Genomic DNA, 26,149 nt, shown 5'->3' on the forward strand with positions numbered 1-26,149 from the left:
AATATACTTCTCAAAGCTTCCCATTCACTTCTGGGAAAGATCCCTCCTCTGTGGCAAGTGGGGGGAAATCAGTCTGTTTCCACAGAAACAGTTCAGCACAACAAGAAAGAGTTTAACTTTGGTCCACACGTCTGTTAGCATAAGGACAGTCACACTGCCCATCATCAGTTCAAAAACCCAACACATAAATTTAAAAATATATGCATTTGTTATTTCATTCTAAAACTGGCACAGGTGTTCTGTTCTCATTTCCTGCCTTTTCAGCTTGGGAATCCACTGTTGATTTGGTCTCTAAATCCTCAGCATCTTCGTGTTCTTCTATAGCAGCCTCGGCAGCATCTGCTTGGGTAGGCTCTCTCTCCTCTTGGTTCATGATTTCAGGGGTCACTTGATCCAAGTCTGCTTCTAGAAGCTCAGTTTGTACTTCCACTGGCATCTGATTTACCCGTCCAACATGCAGCTCCTCTACATGGACTTCAGTACCTTCTTCAGTCTGAATTCGCCCCACTTCTAGATAACTTACCTGGACCTGCTCTGGAAGCTCACTCATGTGTGACTCGTGCACTTGGCTGTCTTGGAGCAGATCTGGATGGACCTGTTCCACAGTTACTTGTGCTGAATCCACCTGAACCTGGAGCAGTGGTAACACATGCACCTTCCCAACCTGTTCTATAATAGTCATTGACGTCACAGGTTCAGTTTGCACACGTGTTTCTACTGAAAGAACTTCTTCAGTTACCAGGCGCTCTGAAATATTGTGAGTATCACTGAGATGCCTCCTTAATTCATTTCCTTGCATAAACCACAAGTCACACAGAGTACAATGGTTGGGTTTATCTCCAGTGTGTATCACCAGGTGATCTTTGAACTGGTCCCAGCTGTTAAACACACTATTACAGACCTGAAACAACCAATTAGTTAAGTGTTAACAATTACATTCAAACTGAAAGAAATATGGGATGCATTTAATCTGTGTAAGGAAAAAGTTGCAGATTTTTCTGAATATGTTATAAATATAACATCTGTAATATAGTCTAAGGGATTTCATAAATCTTTTGTTTATTTGACCTTTTAGCTGTTGTAGTTAACAACTTAAATCCTTTTTGGGAAACATTTTAATATTTCCTTCATTGTTTAAATGTCATAAATTCTAGGAATATAAACGTAACACTATTATACTTTCTTATATAATATCAACATTAAGAATAATCTCACCATTTGGAATAAAAACACTAACCAAGGAGGAAGAGCCCATTACAGCTGGTCTGCCTCTTTCACCCTACTCCAGAATTCCAATGACAGCTCTATGGTTAAGAATAACCATAGTTTCACACTACTTGTTACTTAGGACATAATGTTAAGAACATTGGTATCATCTAGGATTGGGTAAAAACAACAGTTTCCCTTATAAAAGCAAGACAATTATGTTCTTTACTCTTATCTCTTTCTGAACTGTCAGCGCCATACTTTTGGTCTAGGCTTGTTACTTGTCACTTCTAACAATTTCCAACACAGACTTCTTTGCTCAGGACAGGGTACACCACATCCACACATACCTGACATTCATAAAGCTTCTTTCTCCCCTTTTTTGCTCCCACTCCAGTCTGGCATGCAGTCAAGTGACATTTGAGGGTACTATTTCTAGCAAATCGTTCATGACAATTTGGACATTCAAAAGGTTTTTCACCTGTTAGAATACAAAAAAATATTGACAAGTCAAGAAAAACAGAAAATGCAAACCGTCCTTTTCTTTTTAGGTAATTCTGATAGGACTGTCTTGAATGGAGGAGCAGAATTTATAACTTGGATGTTTCCACCACATCTAAAAGACTATTCTAAGAGGTGGAAATACAAGTCTTTAATGATTCTTATAACTGTGCTCTGGCAAAGAAATAAAAATTTGGATCTGAATGTTGTTCCATGCCTTTGCATTTCTTAAAACACTGTCTATTTTCCCTTAGATAAAAATCAAAGTCAAATTCCTTTTCGGGGACATGCAGCCCTCTCCATTCCACAGCAATTTTTGAGCACTTATTGTATTGTCAAACCATGTGCTAGGTAATGAAGATAAATTGTCTTTATTTTTAAAAGTTTCATATCATAGGCCACGGTATTTCAGGAAGGTGAAATACATGGACATAAACAAATGAAATATACCACAGAAAGCCTGTTACAGAGAAGAGGGCAATGAGAAATGGGCTGTAGTAGCACAGAGGAGTGATGAATTCTGCCTAAAATGGACTAAGAGAAGTTCAGCAAAGAAAGTTTATTCCAGGAGGAGGCACAGAGGTGTAAACAGTATGGCGGGTGAGGAGTAAGACGGGAGGTATCATACTGACTCCCAGATCGCTGGTTTAGAACACCAACCAGAATAAAGAACAGAGATGTTTAAGGAGGTGTGGAGTAGGGTATGCTGGGGAAGATTATAAATTCAGTTTTGAGTCTGGTGAGCTTGAGGTACTCAGAGAAAAGTGGCAAAATCTGGTAGACAGAAAAACACTAAGGAAAATTAAGGAAGAATTTTCAGGAAGATGAGGTAGTAAACCGTGCTGAACCAGACAGAAACGACAGGTAGGGTACCAACAGGGGTTTGAGGTATGCTAGCAAGAACACTGAGTGGTATGGGGCAATCAGGAGCCACACTACAGTGGGGGTAAGGGAGAGTGAGTGAGGAAGTCAATGAAAACAGTCAGTACAGAAATTCTTTCAAGAAGGCTTGGAAGTAAAGAGAAGTGGCTCAATGGGGACAGGTCAATAAGAGGTTCCTTGAGCCAGAAAAGAATCATTACTTATTTGCTAAGGGAGAAGGAACCAGTGGAGAAGGAGAGAGCAGTAGGAATGACAGGTGAAACATGGTTTTGGAGGAGAAATTGAGATGTGGGATTTAGGATTGGCCTTGAAAAACAGGAAAATATCTTTCTCTGTAATAAGAGAAGGAGACCATGAAGGAACCACACAGATTTCTCCACAGCTAAGCTGGGATGTGGACAGGGGCTCAAGCACTGCACTGAAGGTCTAGAATGGCAATTAGGAAAGGAAAGATATAAACCAGAAACCAAAAGGCCTAACTTACTGGTAAGAATTTTTGCCAGAAGTGCTCAGCAGGGAGCAGAAGTAAATGACTACAATAATTCCAGGATGTAGGGTTCAAAAGCCAAGGAAATGTGCTTAGAGTACAAGAAAAAGTGACTCAGGAAGTATACGATGAGGATAAGATGAAGTCAAAAACAGGGCAACAAATGAGGTTTAAAGGATACAGAAGGACACGGCGGCTAAATGAGGTTAAATGAGGTAGAGTCCCACAGCCAAAGGAAGGAAAGCAGAAGAGAAGTCAAGAGAAAGGATGATGCCTGGAGCAAACAAGACTAAGATTTCAGAGGTGGAGCCTCAGTGATGACCAGGTCCCAGACGTGACCCTCATACTCACGTGGACCTGACACAGTCAAGGAATAACTCTGAGTGTGTTTTTTCCCTGAAAAAACAACTATAGCTTATTTTTTATATAATTTTCATAAGATGAAAAAATTAATGAGAGAAAAGACCTAATCACCTAGAATTACTGTTGGTATAGAAACTCTTTTACAACTCCGCAAATGGTGGACTATTGCTAACTAGAACGGTTTTAATAGTGTATAATTTTTCACTATAAAATGAAGCCTACAAAAATTGTTAACTTCTTTAAAGGGCAATTTGATAATATTTGCCAAGATTTACAATGCACATATCCTTTGACTTGGCAACTCTGTCAAAAATTGAGTTACTTAAACATGTACACAAAAATTATGTACAGGTATGTTTACTGCAGCACAGTTTGTCATGAATGGCAAAAGACTAGCAACAACCTAAAACTGTATCATCATGAGTGATGAAGTAAATTAGGGCATGCCTGTAACTGAAATCCCATGTAGTCACAGTGGAAAAAAAAAGTACATTTATGAATGTTTCACATATTTAAAAAATTTCAAAATAAATGGTGTAACACTGTACTGTATGCTCCTGTTTGTCTTTCTTAGTCTAGAAACAGTAACAGATTAATTATACTTTAGATGTGTAAAAAGTACAATCTTCAAAGTGCTTTCGATTTCTCTTATTTGTCACAACCCTGTACAGTAGGTGTCATTATTCTTATTTACACAGATAAGGAGAGAGATCCAAGGATAAAGAGACAAGTCAAGTTCATCAGGCTGACAAATGTCAGAAATGGAGCCTGGGAATTCCCTGGCAGTCCAGTGCTTATGACTGTGCTTTCACTGTGGGACCTGAGAGTCAATCCCTGGTCAGGGAACTAAGATCCCACAAGCTGCACAGTCAGGCCAAAACAAATAAACAAAAAAAACCTGGAGCCTGAATCTAACTCTGGTTTCCCAAACCCACATTTTTTCCTAGAATTCCATATTACCTCCTTGGAAAACTAGGCAACAATCATTTGAAAACATGGCTACAGGTCATCTTTAGGTTGTCTTTCACACTGGGTACAGGTACAGCTGTCAGTATATCTGCTCTCTCCCCTCATCCCCCAATTTTACCCTTCTCTATTTTTCTAACTTAATAAACTTTTGATCACTAAGCCACCCAAATCAGAAAGCTGGGATTCACCTTCTCTTTTACCCCTTACTTGCTCAGTCATGTCCGACTCTTTGTGATCCCATGAACTGCAGCCCACCAGGTTCCTCTGTCCAAGGGATTCTCCAGGCAAGAATACTGGAGCAGATTGCCATTCCCTTCTCCAGGGGATCTTCCCGACCCAGGGATTGAACCCAGTCTCCTGCATTGGCAGGCAGATTCTTTACTGTCTGAGCCACCAAGGAAGCCCCTCTTTTACCTCCACGTCTCACCAATCACCAAACCCTGTTGACTCTGCTTACTTCACATTACACCTTCAAGCCTTTACTGTATTACTGCCTTTATTCAACCCCTCATCCTTGTTTAGATTACTCAAACAACTTCCTAACTAGAGTCAGTAGGCTTCACCCACTCCAATCCTGCCAGTTCTCTGTCTCTAAAGCATAAATTTAATCAGAAATTTCCCTGGGTTAAATTTCTTAAAAGTGACCCAGTCTTCCAAGATAAAATCTAACTCATTTAGCGCATTTATCTAAGATAACTACATGATCTTAGCCTCATCTCCCATCACTTTCTCTCTCCTGTCCTTGAACCACTGGCAGATGATCCATGATGCCAAAGTGCATATCATTCAGTCAGCCCCAAAACTCTTCAGCTGCATCTCCTGGTGTTCCTCTAATTGGACCCAATTCTCCAGCCATAATAACCTGCTAACAAGTACTCCATATGAATGACTTTTCTCTCCTCATGTCTGTACACTTAGCTTCTTTTGCCTGGAGGGCTCGTCTCCTGGCTAACTCCTTTTCCTTGAGAATCATCATAGGATAAACCCTCTAGGAAGCAATCCTTGTCTTCCACCATAAACAGCATAAGCACGCATTCCCATACTGTGCTTACCTCTATCAGCACTTAGCTGACTGTGCCTGCTTGTCTCTCTTCACAAAACTTTGAACTCCTTGAAGGTAGGTACACTAAATCTCCATGACCTAAAGTACAGAAACCTTACCCTTTTCATCTCCCTGGCTGTCCACCAGTCCTGACATGTTTGCCCTGGAGAGATGAGGGAGATGGGCAAATACTGCCTACCTATCCGCCAGGTCAAAACAGATAAGCAAATGTTCGCAAAGGTATAAACATGGTTGGGATTGTTTGTAAATGTATTCATCTATGTAATGTGTTAACATAAGGCAGATAAAAGTAAAAAACAGTTAACAGTGAAGTTTCATATAATTAAAATTTCATAATTAATAATCTTTAATAATGATTACAAACAGTGCTTATGTTTATCTTTTAAAAATACAAAAATTGGCAAGGTGTTAAGAATGACAATTAACTTCAAAGTTAATACTGATTTTGCTTTGATAGCATCAATATCAACAAACTAGTATTATAAAAACACTGTGCTCAGCCTACACATTAGGAAACACACAAAATGGTTTCTATACGCTAAAAAAGAATTTAGACACTCAGCTTAAAATGAGTGTGGAAAAAAATAAACTTCTAATATAAAATATTTGTTCCTTACCTGTATGTTTTCGAAGATGCTCTTTAAAATGTCCAAAGTGGTCAAACTGCTTCTCACAGTACTGACATATGTGTATTTTCTTCCCAGTTCTCTGCTTCTTACTGACTCCACCTTCTTCAAGGTGGTAACAACTGAGGTGCTGTTTCCATGCGCTCTCCCGAAGATACCTTTTATTGCATATTTCACACTTGAAACTCTCAGTGGAGTGTGATTTCATGTGTTCCTTAAAATGGTAAAACAATTTAAATGAACGGTTACATTTCTCACAATGGAACAAGTCCTTCACATGTGACAGCTGAAGTTCCACAATTTCAATACCTTCTACCTGTTTGCTTGTGGGGTCAGATGCACAGCCGTCTTCATCTTTAATCTGTCCTTTTCTATCGCCTTGGCGGTACTTGCTGGTAATATCTGCCAACAATGCCAGAGCGGAATCATCAGAGGAACCTGTGCTCTGAATGTACTTTATGGACTGCTTGGCAGAAGCCACTTCCTCCAACGTTTCGATGCCTTCATCTTCCACTTCGATTGTGCCTTCGGCAATCTCCACCTCAATTTCAACAGGTTCAGATTCTGCAGATGGCAACGACTCAGTGATAACATTTGAAGTTTCTGCAATCTTTCTTTTTTTTGCTTCACTTTTCCCTGTGGTATTTTCCTCTAGTGGAGCTGAGTTTTCTTTGTTTCTGAAATACGTAACACAGGGGTTTAAAAATTCTCTAAGACCAATCAACCCAACTAGGCTTTTTGGAAGAAATTGATAAGCTGATAATAAAACTTGTATGGAAAGGCAGAAAACAAGATTCCTAGACTTATACTAGCTGATATCAAGACTTATTATAAAGCTACAAAATTTAGACAATCTGACTGGCAAAAGGATAGACACGGAGATTAACGCAACAAAATAAAGTTCAGAAATAGACTACATGTGTATAGTCTATTGATTTTTGAAAAAAGGTTCCAAGATAATTTAATGGCGAGAACATATGACAGTAGTGTTGGAACAATTGCTATCTATATAGGAAAAATAAACTTTGTCCCTTACTCACTTAACATACACAAAAAAATTAAAAATGGATCATAGACTTAAATGTAAGAACTATACACTTCTAGAAGAAAACTGGATAAAAATCTTTGCAACATTGAAAGATTTCTTAAGTAACACGCAGAAAGCAAAAACTCTGAGTAAAAATTGGTAAGATGGTTTTCATCAAAATTAAACACTTTGTCCTTTGAAATACATAGTTAACAGGAAGGCAAGCCACAAACCAGAAGAAAAATATTTGCAAACATATTTGTCAAAGGTTTTATATAGAGAATATAAAAAGAATTCTTACAATTCAATAAACTCAATCTCTTCAGACAACTGTTGGGAGATAATTCCCCATGAGTCCCTCGTGTTTCTGCATATCTTGTGAAGACAGCTTTGGTTCTGGACTATTTTTCAAAGGTGTTTGCAGAAAGGCCAACAGCCTGGGAATACAGAGTGGCTCCTCTGGAGAAGACAGCTTTACTTACTGTCCATATAATAATGTCCCTGCTATGGGACAAAGGTCAGGCAGGTTTGTCTGCAGCCCATTCTAAAAGACTTTGGTTTCCCAAGCTGGGGCTTCTTCATCTGTGATGAAAACCAACCACATGCAGGCCACTTTATGTCACCTCTGGGACTTGAGGAAGAGAAAAGTGGCACAAATAGAGTGATAAAGTCCTTTTTTCTGACCTACGAATCCTGTTATCTTCTATCAGCATCCGTGAAATCGTGGCAGGATAATTTGCTGGCTTGCAAGTAGGGTAACATCTCTGATCCCTCACAGATCTTGCCAGATATTGGCAACCAAGAACAGGATGCTGAAAAAGACAAGACTTTCTGGAACAGGAAGGATGAGACCTCACAGAGCAAATGGAATTTGAGGAAGTCTACTGGAGCTGGCATCAAACATGTTTACCAAATTGTATGGTCAACTGGGCAATAAATGGTTCTCTACTTACTTGCCTACTGCTCTGAGTTGAACTGTGCACCCTCAAAAGATATGATGAAGTCCTGACCCAATAACTATGAACGTGACCTTATTCAGAATGTCTTCGCAGATGTAATCAAGTTGAGGTCATCAGAGCAGGCCCAACACTATGTCCTCCTAAGAAGGACATTGGACCCAAAGAAGAGAAGGCCATATGAAAACACTGAGAGAAGATGGCAATGTGAAGATGGAGGCAGAAACTGGAGTTATGCTGTCACAAACCAAGGAACACCTGGGGCTACCAGCCTACGAGAAAGGAGAAAGTCAAGTCACGGGAAGGAAGGATTCTCCTCTAGAGGCTTCCAAGGGAATGTGGCCCTACCAACAGCTCGATTTAGGACTTCTAGCCTCCAGAACTGTGTTAAGACATGCAGTGTGTGGTACTTTGTTATGGCAGCCCCAGGAAACAAAAACACCTATGAATAAGGAAAGGTATAATCTTTTGAAAAAGCCATCACTGCAGAAGTCAAGTCTCAGTCAGTTCAGAGGCATAAACCACATGGCCCCAAGTGGAAAGCAATGTGGATGGGGCTTGTTGAATCAAGAGAATGCCCAAACAGACACTGATAGGGTCTGCAATGACCTTTCTGCCTGACACAGGGCTTTGAGGGGAATGAAAACACTGGAGGTTTGTCTGGCTGAGCCACTCGCAGCTCAGGTGCTGCTGGAAACCAAAATGTATCTTGCTCACTGGCACAGTCACTTTCTCTCTCCACAGCACTTCCCCTTCTACCTTTTCCCTTTGCCCCTAACTTGACTTAACCTGCTTGGAGAAGGAGAATTACAGTTGAAGCCAAAGTTTCCCTGCTCTCAAAGGCAAATAGTGAAGACACTATACACATCCAAGCATGCTGAGGAAAACTCAAGGATGGTAAAGACACAAATTGCCACAGCTCTGTTATAGTCCACAGATGTCCAACTCACCATTCCATCTCTCATCCTCAGAGAGGAGGTGCTTGCATTCAAATGTTGGGGTTTGGGCAAGGTTACAGAAGGAAAGGGAGGCTGTCCTTAAGGGTGGGGCTGATGTTACAGAAAAACTCGAATAAACATTGCGCCCAACACGATATATACTGTCATTGTTTTGACATCTGAATGCACAGCAGGATTGCTATGGCATGGGCATTTACTACTTTCCTGTAAGTACCAGTGATGGACCATCTCAATCGAGAAAAGCCACATGTAGAGAAGAGACAATGGAAGAAACTCCCCTAACATTAGCCACCAGTAGCTGGGTCAGGATTTAGCACAAGCATCTCTATCTCTTGATGTATATATTGCTGATATCCTATTGACTGGCAAGCCCGAAGTCTCAGTCTGAAAAGTCCTGACTATAGTGTCACGACACTTCTACCAGCAGAGACTGCTGCTAAGTGATTAAGTGAAACTCGCTCAGTTGTGTCCAACTCTTTGTGACCCCAAGGACTGCAGACCACCAGGCTCCTCTGTCCATAGGATTCTCCATTCAAGAATACTGGAGTAGGTTGCCACTTCCTTCTCCAGGGGATCCTCCCGACCCAGGGGTTGAACCTGGGTCTCCTGCATTGCAGGCAGACTCTTTACCATCTGACCCACCAGGGAAGTCCAGAGACTGCTGATAAATCCCAACAAAATTCAGAGGACTGCTCACCAAGTAAAATTTCTTGGGACTAGATAGGCAGATTGACAACATTCAATTCCCTCCAGCAGTTAAAAACAACAACAACAACAGCTTCTCCACCTCCTCCCTCTTCCCTCCAAACATGAGGCCCAGTATCTCACTGGATTTTTAGGTACTAAGGAAAGCATGTGCCTCACCTGGGCACTCTATCAGTACTTTTTTCTGAACATCAGTCAATCTGCAAAGCAGCACCTTTTAAGTGGGCTCCAACCAACAGGCTGCATTTGAAGTTTCCATCTAACTGTGGCACATTCCCTACCTTCAGGGACCCCCCAGTCTAATGACCTCTCTGAGCTCTAAGTCTCTGAGACTGACACTTTTTGCAGATTACAGCTTCTGCTAATGGCAGGCTGTCTCCCCAGAGTCAGTCCTTGGATTTTGGACTTGCCAATTCCTTGACATGGCTATGAGGTGCACTCACTTTGACAAGAAAGGGTTAGGTGCTATTTGATTCTTGTTAAAAGTGATGCCTGATCCATGGAAGCTTTGAGGCTCTCCAGCCTGATATTGCCATTCGGGAGTGTTAACTAAAACTTAATAACTATCAAGGTAAAAGGTGCCCAAACAAGTCTCACTGGTCACAAAGAAATAGTTACATTCAAGAAAGCAGTTGAACTCTTGGCTTTACATGAAAAAGTGGTAGCACCCCTGCTGCCCAAAGAAAGCCACTAGATCAATGGGGTTTTTCATTCACTGGTAGCCTAGCTAAGCTGAAGGCTGATGGTATTCACTGGGTGGCCAGATGCTCAGTACCAACTCTGCAAAACCAAAAGTGGTTGCTCAACTCAGAAGGCAGAACTCAAGGCTGTATTTGTCACTCTGGATGACACTCTCCACAATGAACCTTGAGATATTTTTACTGACTCCTGGACTATTGCAAATGGCCAAGCTGTCTGGGAGACCTGGAAATCTTGGCAGATTAAAGACACCCACCTTGAGGGTCAAAACTATGGAGACAAAGAGCTGTTGATCCAACCATCTGAGTAAGTAGTTTAGATACTCATGGTAAAGGCCTGTTCTCTAATGATACCAACTGGAATCAAGTTGCTTATCAACCTACACTGCCCAGACTTCCATCCCCGTCGCCTAAGTCCCACGTTATTCTGAACATGGGGACACACCCACCATCAGAGACTGAGTAGAAAGTCAAGGGCCCTATGCTTCTGAGGGAGCATGTCAGACCTGTGACACTGGCCAGCAGTTGGCCTGTCTTATGGTGAATGAGGCCAAATCATACAGGGCATTGTCTCCAGCTGTTCCTGGCAGACTGACTACACTAGACCTTTTGACCCATCTCAGGGCTATATGCCTCTCAACTACTGACACTTTTTCAGGGTATGCTGTTGCTCTTCAGGTCTGAGCAGCTGGTTCTGGCCACACCATAGGGCTCTTGAAACTAAGCTGTGTCATATGTTTAGCTTTCTGGACCACGTGCAGTCTGATACTGATGCACCAAATGCTACTCAATCGGCTGTTAGTCAAGGTATTGTTAAACCTTTCAAGTTTTCTACCATCCAGATACTGGTGTTGTAGAGAACTGCAGCAACTTTCTCAAACATTGACTCAAAAGACTTTCTGACTCCACTTCCCTCACTTCTGCCTCGTCCAAAAATCCAGTAAGGCAGTTTAGTCATCAAATCCCACTATCCCCAGAACCATCTGTTTTTGGCTGCCTCCTGGGTAAACGATCAAGGCAAATGGAGTGGGAAGTTACATAAACCTCAGTGGAAATGCAGGGTCTGCTGTGACCATTCTTAGACATGATCTTCTTCCTTCTGCCTAATGGCAACCTGGGGCCAGCCTGGTCAAAAGTGGGCCTAGCAGATTTAAACTTAGTTCCAGCTCATCTATCTGGATTCTCTTATGGAATGGACATCATCTTGGATCCTAAGCATAATGACTACTTGGTTGAATATACTGCTTGCCAAGTGTTCTTAGATTGGTCCTCATGACCAAGGTAGAAGACATAATAGCTATCTTAAGTTTTATAAAATGTCCTTGTCCCTAACCATTCCAGATGAAAAGTCTGGGTAAGAGAAGGAGAGAACTGGAAATGGGGTTAAGTTACAGCTACTAGAATGGCACACACTGGTTTTGTGGGGGTAGAGGGAGAACCACCACCCTGGAACCTGCACAGAAAACCTTGTCGACTCCAGGAGGTACAGGGGAGGAAGGGACATTCGAGATCTCTGTCCTTCAGGACTGCTCTGAGTCTTCCTCAGGTAGGAAAAGGCTCTGGTCAGGTTTCCTCAAGTGCTGCAACTTGCAACTCCTCAATCTGTCATCTCACACCGAGGATTCTGACAACTCAATCACCACCTCAACTTTATCAGGAAGGATTCTGCAAAGAGCAGGGGATGGCCAAGACTTGTATGTCCCATGCAAAACCACCAGATGTTTGCCCACTGCCGTTACCAAAGCTGAGGCTCAGTTCATGAGGCACCTGACTGCCACTCAGCTGGCATTCAGGTGCTCGTGATAAACAGAACGGATTAAACTGGCTGCCCTTAGACATTCTCTCCAAAAACAAAGCCTAGACACAATCATTGAAGCTGAGCTGGGAAAAGGAGAGGCCATGCTGGTGACAACATCAACCTGTGAGCAAACTGAAGAAGGTCATCCCACTTTGGGGGCACAAAAAAATTGTAAACAACACTTTATTCCAAAAGCACGTATGTGTTCCAAGGACTGTACTTCTTGTATGAAGTCAGGTACTAACTTCCTTCCCTCCCTATAAATGTCTTGCAACTCTCAGTGGGAAGAAGACACCATCCAATGTTTAGGGAAACACCACTGGCATTTCAATTTAGTTCTCAGATGACCATATATCTCTCCAAAATGAGGAGGCTACTCAAATAAAAAGGTGGTACAAAATTTGTGCCTGACTCAACACAATGTGATCAATGATACCACCTGGGCTCTGGAAGGTATTCATTTTGGCCTCAAATCACTAGCCAAGGTTATTACAGAGGTTACACTTGCCCTAGATGTCCTCCCTGTGGACCAATAATGAGACTGTGCAATTGCTAAAACATCTCGCTATACTCAGATTAATGCTTACAGCTAAGTGGAAAAGCCAATACAGAAACTAAAGGAGAAAGCCACCTGGCTTTCTAGGGATTTACTCAGTCGGCTTAGTGCAGGACCTTAGAGGAGTGGGTGCACAGTTAAGCTTAGCACTACAGGGTGGCCATATCCTGCTACTTGGAGTTCTGCTGAAACAGCTGTCTTAATTAAATCCAGTGTGAGAAAAACTGAATGGATTTGGTCCAAGTCCCCTATTGGTCAGATTAATCCAAGTGGCTATTCAGCAGCATACTCATGAGAAAATTCACCAGAAGCTGAGTGCAGAAAAACCAAATTGTGGAAGAAAATTCTCCATGGAGCCCTCAGATTTCTGCATATCTTATACACAAACATACGGCCAGTCTTGTTCTGTCTTCCAAGTGGTCTATATAGCAAATTACCTTACAAAATAGAACCTTTCTACCTCCAGAATGGAGGACAATTATTTATTGTCCAGAATAATAAAGATAATGGCCCCTCTGGGGAAAAACCTGGGCAGGTTTGCTTGCAACTCGTTATAAAAGATCTGGGTTTCCTAAAGCCCAAAGTTTCTCAACTGTGATGTAAATCACTGAGAGCACAGTACACACTAAGGTGACTGCATTATTCCACAAGTGACTCGGGGTATGGAGGCAAGAAAAATTGATATGAACATGAACTTCAGGCTGTTCTGTATGCTGTAAGAAATAAAGTCCTTTCTGACTCATGAGTTTCATGTCTTCTGCCAGCATCCATACTTATAGATGGCATGCCAACTTATTAGCTTGCAAATAGGGTAAAATCGCACACCTGTCACAGTTCTTGACAATATCCCAACTTTAAAAATGGGCAAAAGATATCCCAAAGAAGATAAACAGATGGCAAAAGAGCACATGAAAAAAGGCTCAACATCATTAGTTATTAGGGAAATGCAAATTAAAACCACTATATACTTACCAACTTGGCTAAAATAAAAGTCTGATTGTTATCAAGTATTAGGAACGCTGTGGAGCAGTTGGAACTCTTATACACTATAAGCTGGAATGTAAAATGGCTCATCACTTTGGAAAACAGTTTGGCAGTTTCTTAAAAAAAACTAAACTAAACAGATCCACCATACAACCCAGCTATTCCACTTCGAGGTATTCACTGAGAGAAATGAAACCATATATACAAAGACCTACAAATATTCATAGCCATTTCATTTGTAACAGCCAAAAAATGAAAATAAACTCTAAATGTCTATCAACAGATGGTGTATGTTAGTCGCTTAGTCATGGCTGACTCTTTGCAACCCCATGGACTGTAGCTGGCCACGCTCCTATGTACATGGAATTCTCCAGGCTAGAATACTGGTTGGAGGTTGCCATTCCCTTCTCCAGGGGATCTTCCCAACCCAGGGATCAAACCCAGGTCTCCTGCACTGCAGGAAGATTCTTTACCATGTGAGCTACCAGGAAAACCCAGATGGTATATTAATACAATGGAGTAATAGTCAGCAATAAAAAGGAATGCACAACAACATGGACAAACCTCTAAAGCATAAGGCCAAGTGAAAAAAGTCAAGCATGAAAGACTACACAATAGAGGAAGCCATTTCTACGACATTCTAAATAAGATAAAGCCACAGTGATAAAAATCAAGATCACTGGTTGCCTGGGGCTGGGGATCAGGGCTGATTGCAAAGTCATAAGAAAACATAGGGAGATGGGAATGTTTGTGGTGGTGTACAATTAACAAACTTCAAACTTTACATTAAAATAACTGACCTGTATTATGTGAATTATATTTCAAACAGCTGAGAAAGAAAACATCTATAAGGCAACTGCTGTTTCCTAACAAGTAACAGGAAACTTCTCATACAGTTTTAAATAAAAACAATGATGCAATTTCAGCAAAATAAGATCTGAGAATCTTCTCCAGTGCCATTCAAAAAGTTTACCATTTATTTCAAAAATACATGCATACTGCAAATGCTAGAAGGGCATTTATTCACCTTCTCTATCTGCAATAAGATATACAATAAGCAATAGTTATACAATAAGCTTCTCAACATAGAGTTGCCTTCACCGGTTGACTTAACACAACTAAATTATGCAATTTTATTCCTAAATTGTATAATATTGACATACACATAACCTATTAAAAACAGCCAATATGTAATACTGCTATCTTCCTGAAGAACTCTTCAGACTATACTGCATGTATAACTGGTTCATCAACAATTCAACATGCCAACATATTTATCTCGGCAAGCGCTGATCGCTGTAATTACCGTAAGGACCTCAGTCTTATAATAAATCCTCTAAAAGGTTCTGAATGGCTGTACCCAGCTGTTCTTACCCTTTGACTAGACACATAAACTAAGATAAATGCCTCCCAAATCCAACCTTGTCCATTGTCAGAGAATATGTTCTGATGTTCTGCTACTCAGGGCTTTCCCTATAGTGAGATGCTACTCACTACCCCAAGCAGCAAAGGGACCACACAGAACTTGTTTTCAGAGAGTTTTCAAACAGGATTTAACCAGAAATCTGATGCTGCCAAACCTACCTCCACTTTAACACAGTATGATCTAATCAGGTACATACCTACAACACACCTTTATTTTTGCCATCCAGATCTCAGCTCTCTCTGCAGAAGAATGCTGGCCTGGTTTTAATCACTCATAAATGTTTACTGGACACAAACCATGTGCCAGATGCTAGTCACCAGAGAATATATACACACCAAGCTCCTATCAGAAAGTCTAATCTTGAACTCTGTCACCAAACTAATTAAAAGCTTATTAGGAAAAAAAGTATTTTTGGATAACTACAGTTCAATTATTTCTAAATTATTCTAAATTATATCTAACTGAACCACATCAGGGAGTCAGACTAAATCATTTTGTCCCATGTGAAACTGATTTTTACCAAACTTCACCTTCATGTTTTACCAATGACCTATATCGAGGGTCCTAGGAAACAGAGCCAGGAGCTACCACCAATACTACATGCCAGACTCCAGGCTAAGCACTTTACATTCATTCATTCAACCCTCACAAATAATCCTATGTAGAAAGGTCCTTTATTATCCCCATTTGACAGATAAGGAAACTGCGCAGCTGACAGGAGGTGGAGTAATTTCATTAAGGCCACATAGTGGCAGAGCTGGCATATTTTCGAGGCAGCCTGTCTCCAGAGCTCTTGTTCTTACTCACTCATTACAGTGCCACTACTCATTATGTAAGATGTTGAAGTATTTATTCATGATACCACTTAATGTCTTCCTAATAATTTCCTAAGAGAAATTGTGTGTTTTAATACCAAGAATGGCTCCTAAGCAAATTAATTTGTTCTCATCCTATAACCATAAATAATGTAACTGAGATTCAGTCATGTCCAACTCTGAGACCCCATGGACTATCAAGTCCACGGAATTCTTCAGGCCAAAATACTGGAAGTGAGTAGCCATTCCCTTCTCCAGGGGAATCTTCCCAACTCAGGGATTGAACCCAGGTCTCCCACATTGCAGGCAGATTCTTTACCAGCTGAGCCACCAGGGAAGCCCTCTTTTATACTAGATGCTTCAGAACTCAGAGCTACATTTAGCCTATCTGGCAAGTACAGACTCAAATGGCATGTATTTTTGCCACCGTATTTCTAATGTCATTGATTATCACCTCACCTGGCCTATTTCTTGTATCTTCACCAACTTTCTCACTTATTTTTAAACAATACCATGTTAATCTTTGTAAGCCAAGCATTTTTTAGACTAAGTCTTGGTACAAATAATTAACAACTTGACTCCACAGAACAGTGTATAGGAACCCAGAGAACTCCTTAAAAATTGCCTAGCCCTCCTTATTTTATTGGGGCTTTCCAGGTGGTGCAGTGGTAAAGAATCTGCCTGCCAATGCAGGAGATGCAAGAGACATGGGTTCAATTCCTGGGTCAGGAAGATCCCTTGGTGGAGGAAATGGCAACCCACTCCATATTCTTGCCTGAAAAATTCCATGGACAAAGAAGTCTGGTGAGCTAAGGTCCATGGGGTCACAAAGAGTCGAACACGACTGAGCATGAGCATGCCTTATTTAATTAGAAATAAAAGATGCTGCCTTTGTTAATATTAGGACAGTTTTTACTGTAAGGACAAGAAATCAACTGTGAGGGAAAGAACAATCAGTAACCAATAAAACTAAGTGTGCTAAATCGCTTTAGTCATATAATACTCTTTGCAACCCTATGGACTGTAGCCTGCCAGGCTTCTCTGTTCATAGTATTCCTCAGGCAAGAATACTGGAGTGGGTTGCATTTCCTTTTCCAAGAACTTTACAGATCCTTAAATATATTCCTGATTTCAAACTATCAGTTCTTTATGACATGACACATATGATAAATTCTTGACTAAGTCAGGGTGAACATGACTGAAAGTAACTATCTGCGCCTCATTAAGGAAATAATTACCTGACTTCAAGGGCTTTGATAGCTTCTAGCATCTGTAGAAATTCTGCTGCTTTCCATACATCATTGGCTTCTTCTTCTCCTTGTATCATTAACTTTGCTGTATATGTGAACTCAATCAAATGACGAAAGGCCATTTTACTAACACCTGTAAAAAGGATGTGCATTAACATGTATTCACATTGATTCAAATCTTATAGCACTTAGTAATGGGAATAAAAAGAAGCCCAGTGTTTGAAAACTGATTAGCATTTGTCATTTTAGAAGACGACTTCTTGGTAGAATTCTTATTTACAGCACAATATTGTAGCCAAATTCAACACTAACTAACTAGCAAACTACTTTAAGATCTTTCCCAAAGATTTCCTAATGCTCTTACAGAACAGTAAATCTATCACTCAAATACACAAATGGGCTAACTATTACATCAGAAGTTCCCCTCCTGCCAGGGAGCTCTGTGTCAACTCAGCTCCAAAATCATCAATAGCTTTCCACAGGTTAGCAAATAATGTTCAGTACCATTCTGCCTTTATTTCAAGGTCCTTTACATTATTTTTCTACTTACCACTACTTTTCCCTTCCAAATTTTAAAATGTATCAAACAGACATTATATATTGATTCTCAAACAAACCCTTCACTTTCTAAGCACTTCCTTGCCTTTAACACCCTCCTTTCCTGAATGCTTAATCACTTTATTTCTGGACAAATTCTATGACCCTTGAGGGCCCAATTTTAATGCCACGTCTTTAATGAACCTTCTTTAATACTTCCCTCAGGCTGAACTCTGAACCTAGTCTGAGAGTTAAAATTCATAAACAACTGTTGACTGCAAGTTACTTGAGAATTTCTAAATTCACCTCACAGTATCTAACACAAAGCTTCCTAAAATGAAAGCACACAAATTTGGTATAAATAAAGGCTAAAGCCGTTTTTAGAATTAAGCTTCCATAATTCCAAGCGTTCTTTACAAGCTGTGTTTAGATTTTGGCCCCAAATGATACTGTACTCCCCTGAGCTCTTCAATGCTGCGTAATACTGTTTCAGTCTGCTAATGCAAGGTATGAAAAGCTGCTGACAGGAACAAAGAGAAACCTCTTCACAGGCTTTTTATGCTAAGAAATGCCTTAAGACCAAACTGCACACAATATGCACAATTACAAAACAAGAATGTCCTCCAGCAGTCCAATGGTTAAGACTCCCAAGATTTCACTGCCAAGGGCATGTGTTGTTAGATCCCTGGTCTAGGAACTAAGATCCCAAAAGCCACTTGGCGCAGCCAAAAAAATATGAACATATTTTTATGTCCTTTCAATGCAATTTATACACCTGAATGTAGCCTTCCAGATAACAGTAAGAAAGCTGGTGGAATATCTACCATCCTCTATCTGTGTAAGGAAAAATTTCACTCAGGAAGTCAGAACTTTCAAGTTTTAGTCTAGGCTCTCCATGACTTGTGGAATGTGGGACAAGTCAGAACCTCTGAGAGAAAACTCATCTTCAAATTGCCTGACAACAATATGAATACTGAAAAGCACTATAGAATACAATGTAACTTCACCAAGTTACATGCTACCAAATAAGCAACTAAAAATAACTGGATTCACTGAAGGTTAATTTTATTTGGGTCTCCTAGTCTTTTTTGTCTTTTTTTTTTTAATATTTAATTGTGGCACACAAGATCTTCAATCTTCATTACGAACGCAAGCTCTTAATTGCAGTATGTGGGATCTAGTTCCCGAGCCAGAGGTTGAACCTGGGCTCCCTGCATTGGGAGCACAGAATGCTAGGGACTAGACCACCCAGGAAGCCCCTCTCCTGGCTGTCTTTTGACCATGTTATTCAAGAACAGCCTGAGGAACAGACAACTCGATTTTGCTTCCTTTTTTTTAAAGATGTTTTGACCAAATACTTAAAAGTGAATCAAAAATTTTTCCTATAAACGTGTATATTTTTCCTGAAGTAGAATGAAATTTTGGTTTTTAAATGCACACACTATATACATATATATACTATATATATCAGGCAGGCCTCTAAATACTTTACAAATTATCAACTGACTTAATCTTTATAACAACCCTATGAAGTACTATTATAATCTCCATTTTAAAGAAATTGAGGCACAGAAAAGCTAAGTAACTTGCCAAAGTCACACAGCTATTAAGTGATAAAACTATAATCAAATCCAGATGGTCTGGCTCCAAAATCCACGAGAAAGATTACTGAACAGGATGATGCTAAGGAATATTCCTGCTTGGAAGAATCTGAATATCCATGGTCTCACTCACTACGGGACTGCAATCTCTTACTCATACTTACAAAGTCCCCCACATCTCTTAAAATCAAGTTTCCAATAAATGTGGCAGCAAAATTTGATCTGAACTAACATGAGGCTATTTATAATCTTTATCCAACTTACAATAAATTTTAATAAGCTATGTTGCTTATTAATAATACATTGGATTATTATTATTTGGTTATAGGATACTGCCCCAGGCCCCACTGGGAGTACTGCGGCATACACATAGTGGATTACCTTAGGAAATTCTAAAAGTTAGTAATTTTAAGAAACATTTGACCTTCAGGGATTTGTGGATTTAGCTCCCAATCTTGGTTAATCAGAGTCACCTGTGACTTAAGCACGGGTTCCTCATCTCCAGAATCACAACTAGGGTAGTGAACTGTTTTTTTATAAGCACCAAGGTGCTTCTTACGTGGCCAGTTCAACACTGGTCCTAGGAATAAACCACGGACCTGACTAATTAGTTAACAGGAGCCAAACTTACAACACCTAACACCTGCCCAGGTAAGTGAACGGTTGGTAGGTAATGCACAGCCCTGCAAAAATATTTTATACTCTATCAGGACTAATAGGCTAACTTTCAAATTTCAGCCCATTTTTTCAATTCCTTACTCCTTTCATAATAAAAGTGTGCAAGAGAAGACAATTTTTTTAAACAAGGTATCTCAGAAAAATGTTAATACAAACACCTTAACCTGGGTCATTTTTCCGAGGGGTGGAGGGCATTCTGGAATTTCTTTAGTCTTATAGAATTCCCCAACTAGTGGAAAACTCCTACTCAAATAGGATGAATGAACATGTCCTTGAGCGTTTCATTGTTGATATTAGGAGCTAAAATTTTGGACAGAGTTGCTGTTTGAGAGAAACTAGGTGCTTATGGATCTGTGGTTTCAGGGGAAGTAAAGAATGGATTTGGAAAATTGGAAGCTCGGTTTAGGAGAAGGCTGTTGTGTTCCAAACAAAGAAATCAATGACTGTTGAAGATGTAATATGGTGTGAATCTAAGTCACAAAGCTTAGCTGGGATGCTTCTCAGTTGAAAAAACAATTTTAAGTCAAAGGTGAACCTGTAGTCCTAATCAAAGATAACTCACTTCACCAAAGACAGAAAAAGCAGAGAAAGAGCTGGCTCAACTTGCATCTATGACAGTTCATACTCATAGAACATATTACAATTTAAATTCCCTTTATATAGGCTGGGCTTCCCTGGTGGTACAGAGGTTAAAGCGTCTGCCTGCAATGTGGGAGACCTGGGTTCGATCCCTGGGTCAGGAAGATCCCCTGGAGAAGGAAATGGCAACCCACTCCAGTATTCTTGCCTGGAGAATCCCATGGATGGAGGAGCTTGATGGGCTACAGTCCACGGGTCACAAAGAGTAGGACACAACTGAGCGATTTCACTTCACTTCACTTCACTTTATATTAGGCTTGCTTTTACAAAACCCTAAGGCAGTGGTTCTCGACACTAGCTGCATACTGGACTTATCCTAGGGCAGTGCTGCCCTAACTCTGCTGTTCAAAGGAGTCATCTGAGGATTCTGTTCTGATTCAGTAGAACTAGGGTAGAGCCTGAGAGTTTACAGCTCTCACACGATGCCATGTATCCTCAGACCATACCCTGAATGACAAGGACCTAGAGAACTTTGAAAGACAGATGCTTGGACTTCAGCCCTCAAAGAGTGAACTCATCTGGAGAAAAACCCTGGCTATTAGTACCTGCAAAAGCTCCTCTGGTGCTTCTAATGTGCTGCTAAATATAAGAACTATCACTATTTTACAGATAGGAGTTCCAGTTTTAGCTACGATGAAGAAAGCATACTCCATCCTATCTTGTCCACTGATACAACTAAAGACCCTGGACAGAACATCTAACACAAATATAAAAGGACTTTGAAGAAAAAATAGAAGCAAAGAGCCTGGGGAGAGAAAAAGAACTCAAAGAAGAGCAGTGAATTTCCTGTTTTATATTTTTCCTCCTCCATAGCACAGCCTGAGGACAGTAAAACTCCCATAACTGGGTAGTAGGTGCTGACAGAATAAGTTCCAAGAGAACTAGAGAACCAGGAAAGGAGATGGAGCATGTGTGGCGGTGGGGAGAATAACCGGATTTTATTCCTCTCTCAGCTGTTCCCCAGTTAGAATGCTGCATAACTGTGGCTAGCTGCCACCAAGCAGGCACCTAAACTCTATGACAAAGTTCCTCTGGCTGAGAACTAGGAAAGAGACAATCATCTGAAGAGACGGAGAATTCTTGTTATTTTCCTCTCTCACCATTTTACCCAGGAAATGGATCCTATCACAGAAAATGTAGGAGACCACAGAGAGGCTAAATTCCCAGTTTTCCAGCCAGAGGACCAGGAAAGGGAGCTCTGGGGAGATAAAGTATAGAGAAAATCAGGAGGGGGAGCTGGTGAAAAGTCCTTTAAGCCTGTGTATGCAGTCTTGAGCATACTGCCTAGCTACAATAATGGGAGGTAGCACAGCAAAGGCTCTGAGAATTAGACTGTGTGTGGACTACCACCCAGGTGGGCACACCTGGGGCCTAAACAGAACAAAGGTGTTAAGAACTAAATTGGAATTGGATTCGCAGCCCATACAAGGCAGTTTGAACCTAATCAGGTTGACTGCCAAAACAAAATAAACCACAATCAAATCAGTAACAGTAACAAAAACCAAAGCATTTTCCAGAGATTCTAACAGATTGCAGAGTGTTAAAATATAATATTCAAAATGCCCATGACATCATCCAAATTTACTTGACATATTTGCAAATTAAAAGAGAAAAAAAGGAAGATGTTCAGTGTTACACAACTAACAAACAGTAAAACTAAGACTACAACCCAGGTTTTCTAAGTGCATGCCCAGGGCTTTCTCTACAGCCAGGTGACCTAGCCAGATAGTAGTAAAGCAATTTCAAAGTTAAAGGCTTAAGAAGACACTGAGCCAAATTGATTCTTTAAACCTGGATCTGACAAATAAAAACAAAGAATGTTTTTACATGTCTCCTTCTTACTTTCTATAGTTTAAATACTGAAGATTGTGTGTCCTGTACTATAATGGATCCTGACCCAAAGATCAAACCCAGGTCTCCGGCATTGCAGGCAGACTCTTTACCATCTGAACCATCAGAGAAGTACCTATAATGGACATGGCACATCAGAAATATAAGAAATAATTCCAAAGTGATTACTCTTGAGAAGAAAAGACCCTACTACTTCAGGTAGGTCAGTATTCCACACTCCACCAGCAATACATATTCTAGCCCTGGCCACTTAGTTTTTGACTTAGGATTCTGCCCAGAAGTTGTCTCCTCTGTGAAATTCTTCCTCTCTCTAAGCTACTAAACCACTCATCCTTCTTCTTCCCTTCTTACACCATTCTGCAATAAAATTCCCTGCAACATTTTTTTTTTGCACTCTTCTACCTGTTACCTACCCATGATTAAATTTGGAAACTCTCTTAAGGGTTGTCTTTTTAATCAATTTCTCATTTCCTGGATCTGGCATGCTATTAACAGGTATTAAATTTGATAAATAGCCCCAATTTAGTCAACTTCGGCAATGCACCAAACACTACTCCAGGCACTCTGCACATGTTAATTCAATTAATCATTAGTACAAGCTTACTAACAATCACAATTCTCAGATGAAGCAGCAAATATGCAACTGAGGTAAAGTAATCTTTCTTGGGTCTCGTACCTCAGGTGAATATCTGGATGTAACTTTGCCTTGTAATAGAAAGAAATACATATAGGATCCTGGAGTCTCACTTTAGTATGTTTTGAGGATTTCTGTTATGCCTGTGCTCTCTCCATCACAGATATCAAAAAATAATCTATCTATGGATATCAGTTAGAAGTCTAGATAAGCTGGCATTATCAAAGTTAAGAGGATCTTTTAACTCTTAGTCTTCTTTACTCCCCTAAGCACCAAATTTTTCCAAGGGAATACTGTTTCTAGCTAACCCATTCATAACAGAGAATATATCCATAGTGAAAGGGATACAAAACCAAAATTCAAGAACCCCATATTTATGTAAGAAAGCTGATTTATTTCCTACAATTTTGGATTGGGGGTAGAGAGCTAAGTATTATAGTAGCAGAAAACAAAAGCATGGGAACAGCATAAACTGAATCCCTTGCTAGGTAGGCAACCTTAGGTAAGTAACGTTTTAGAGCCTGTTCCCTGATTTGTAAATTGGAAATAAAACAACTTACTTCAAAGGATAGCTGTGAAACTCAGAAAATGCACACAAACAACACAGCATAATACCTAGCACTTGGTGGACTATTATTACAAAAAAAACAACAACAAGAATAACAATTTCTATTTTAGGACATTATGTAGTGGATGACCCCTTCCATTCTAGACCTTCTACAACCACTTGAACTTCTTTTAAATGTCACTTTAGTTCATCTTTCCTAGCCTTTTCCATATTATAGCAGCTCACTTCACACTGTGCATGTCACGCTAATACAGAGGCCTGCAGCATCTTGATCAGTCTAAAACATAAGGCCACTAAATAAGATGGAAATTCACTTTTAATACATTTTCAAAAGACTGTGACCACTGGTTTTAGCAATGAAAAGGGCTCGTTTAAAGAGACCAACAAATACCATTTAACCTAAGTTTATCCTGGAAGATCATTTTACCAAGCATGTTACTAAAACTAAGAATTCTCAGGTGTCAAAAGAACAATTTATCCAGTCACCTAACAGGAACCATTCGTACCTATTTCTCATGGTATTTTACTAAATTACTGTCTAAAAAACTTCATCAAATTATAATGTTTGCTAAATAATGTATTTAAAACAAGCATTTACCTTCTATCTCCACCAAAGGTTCCTGAGTAAACTCCTGAAAGAATTTATAGAAGAACTTGCTGCAAGCAGCCAAAACAGCCTTGTGGGCCTTAAAATGGTGTCCTAGAGAAAAAAAACAAAATCATCATGTTCACAAAAATCAAGCATAATAAAACAAGTTAAAAAATTAAAATCTTTCTTAATATAATTTTAAAAACTATATTCTGGGCAGCTATCTTGACAAATCTGAATCTCGATTAGACATGAAGCCAGATCTTTACTTCAGAGGCCTTACTTGTTAAGTCAGTTTTATAAAGGACATCTTACAACATTTCAGGAGGTACCACTTTAAGTCAAAAGCATATCCTATTCAGTTGAAACTTCTAAATAGAAACTTAACTCAAAAGGTTATATATCATCGGAAAAGAGAAGAAAAAGCCACAGAATAAGCACTAAGCTGGGTGTGTTTGCTATGAAAACCGCTTTAGGATGCCTAATATTAGGAAACTCAACTGACAGCAGACCTATAACAAAGATTAGCTTGCCTTAAGAAGTCAGTTTTCACTAAATGGAAAAGACACCTAAGCTGTGTTTGTCTCCACTGTAATGACAACTCTCAAGACTGGTAAATACCCCATTCTATTTTGGGGGTTATCAAAGCGGGGTACCAGTGCTGCAAAGGAGTCTCTCACATTCTACCGCCAAGACCATTTGGGAAACTAGAAAGAATCGACACTTCGCAAATAACTCCCTTGAGTGACTGCTCAAAGCAGCTTAGCAGCAGATATCTACTAACCAAACATTCAGAGACATCCTCCCTAACCCACGCCCTCATCCTGCACTGAAGTGTGCAATGAGAACACTTGAAAAGGCTGCAAGAAGTTAAAATGCCATGATTACGTGGAAAGCGTGACCAGCCTTCTGCAGCATGGTCTCTGTTAAGAGATACTGTTAAGTGTCCTCAGGTCCCAGAGCGCACCCTCCACAGACTTTCGATAGGTAGTCTACAGAAGGTGGGTAAAAAAGGCATGTGGGGGAAGGGAAGAGATCTGAAGGCACAAACTTAGCTCCTCAGCCCACCACCCTGCTCACCGTCGACAATCAGGGTGATGTCAGTAAACCGGTCCTGCTCTCGCTGTTCATTCAATCGGTCCAGGATCATTTTATGATGTTCAGGGAACTCCTGAAGGCATTCCATCGTCTCTTCGGCCTCCATGGCCGTCCGGTTGCTCTACAAAAGAGGAGCATGATAATGTACACCCATGAGCTCGGGCTGAGGAACAAAACCCCTAAAGCATAAAATAACAACAAAAAAACAAAACCCCAGCAACGTGAAAGAAGGGGGGAGGGTGAGGCAAGAGGAGGAAGGCGAGGGAAGAAAGAAAGGCGAGCCGGGCGGCCGCCGCGCGTTGGGGGCCGGAGCCGCGGCCGCGGGACTCCGAGCCTGACCTAATTGGAGTCGGGAGACGCGAGCTGGAGCGGGGTGGGCACAGCGCCGGAGGCTCCGAGCGCCGGGGCGCGCAAGTCCGGCAGGGGAGGAGACCCTACAGCCGCCGCGGCCCGCTAACGGCCCGCCAAGCCCCTCGGCCCGTCCCTGGCTCCCGCCTTCCCGGGACCCGGTCCGGCCCGCGGCCCACAACGACTCCCGGGTCGCCTCTCCCTCCCCCTCCCTCCCTCTTCTACCCCTCCCCGACCGGGCCGGCACTCACTCAGGGAAGGAGGAGCGGCCCGGGCCTGCGCGTCACTTACGTCGACGTGCTGCGTCAGGGCGTCGGACTCCGGCTGACGCGGAC

At 40.9% G+C, this 26,149-nt stretch overlaps 1 protein-coding gene across 1 annotated transcript; it reads right to left on the reverse strand.

Annotated features, from left to right (window-relative positions):
• Positions 1–214: 214 nt before the first annotated feature.
• On the reverse strand, positions 215–25,572 carry ZNF131 (zinc finger protein 131). The gene is made up of 6 exons (XM_052659269.1): positions 25,449–25,572; positions 24,378–24,479; positions 17,260–17,404; positions 6,089–6,774; positions 1,557–1,687; positions 215–901 (listed from the first exon to the last, which is right to left on the reverse strand). The coding sequence occupies exons 1-6, from the start codon at positions 25,570–25,572 to the stop codon at positions 215–217; spliced, it is 1,875 nt and encodes a 624-aa protein (XP_052515229.1).
• Between the last annotated feature and the right edge of the window lie 577 nt (positions 25,573–26,149).

This window comes from Budorcas taxicolor, chromosome 20 (assembly GCF_023091745.1).
Source record: "Budorcas taxicolor isolate Tak-1 chromosome 20, Takin1.1, whole genome shotgun sequence".
Classification (NCBI taxonomy): domain Eukaryota; kingdom Metazoa; phylum Chordata; class Mammalia; order Artiodactyla; family Bovidae; genus Budorcas; species Budorcas taxicolor.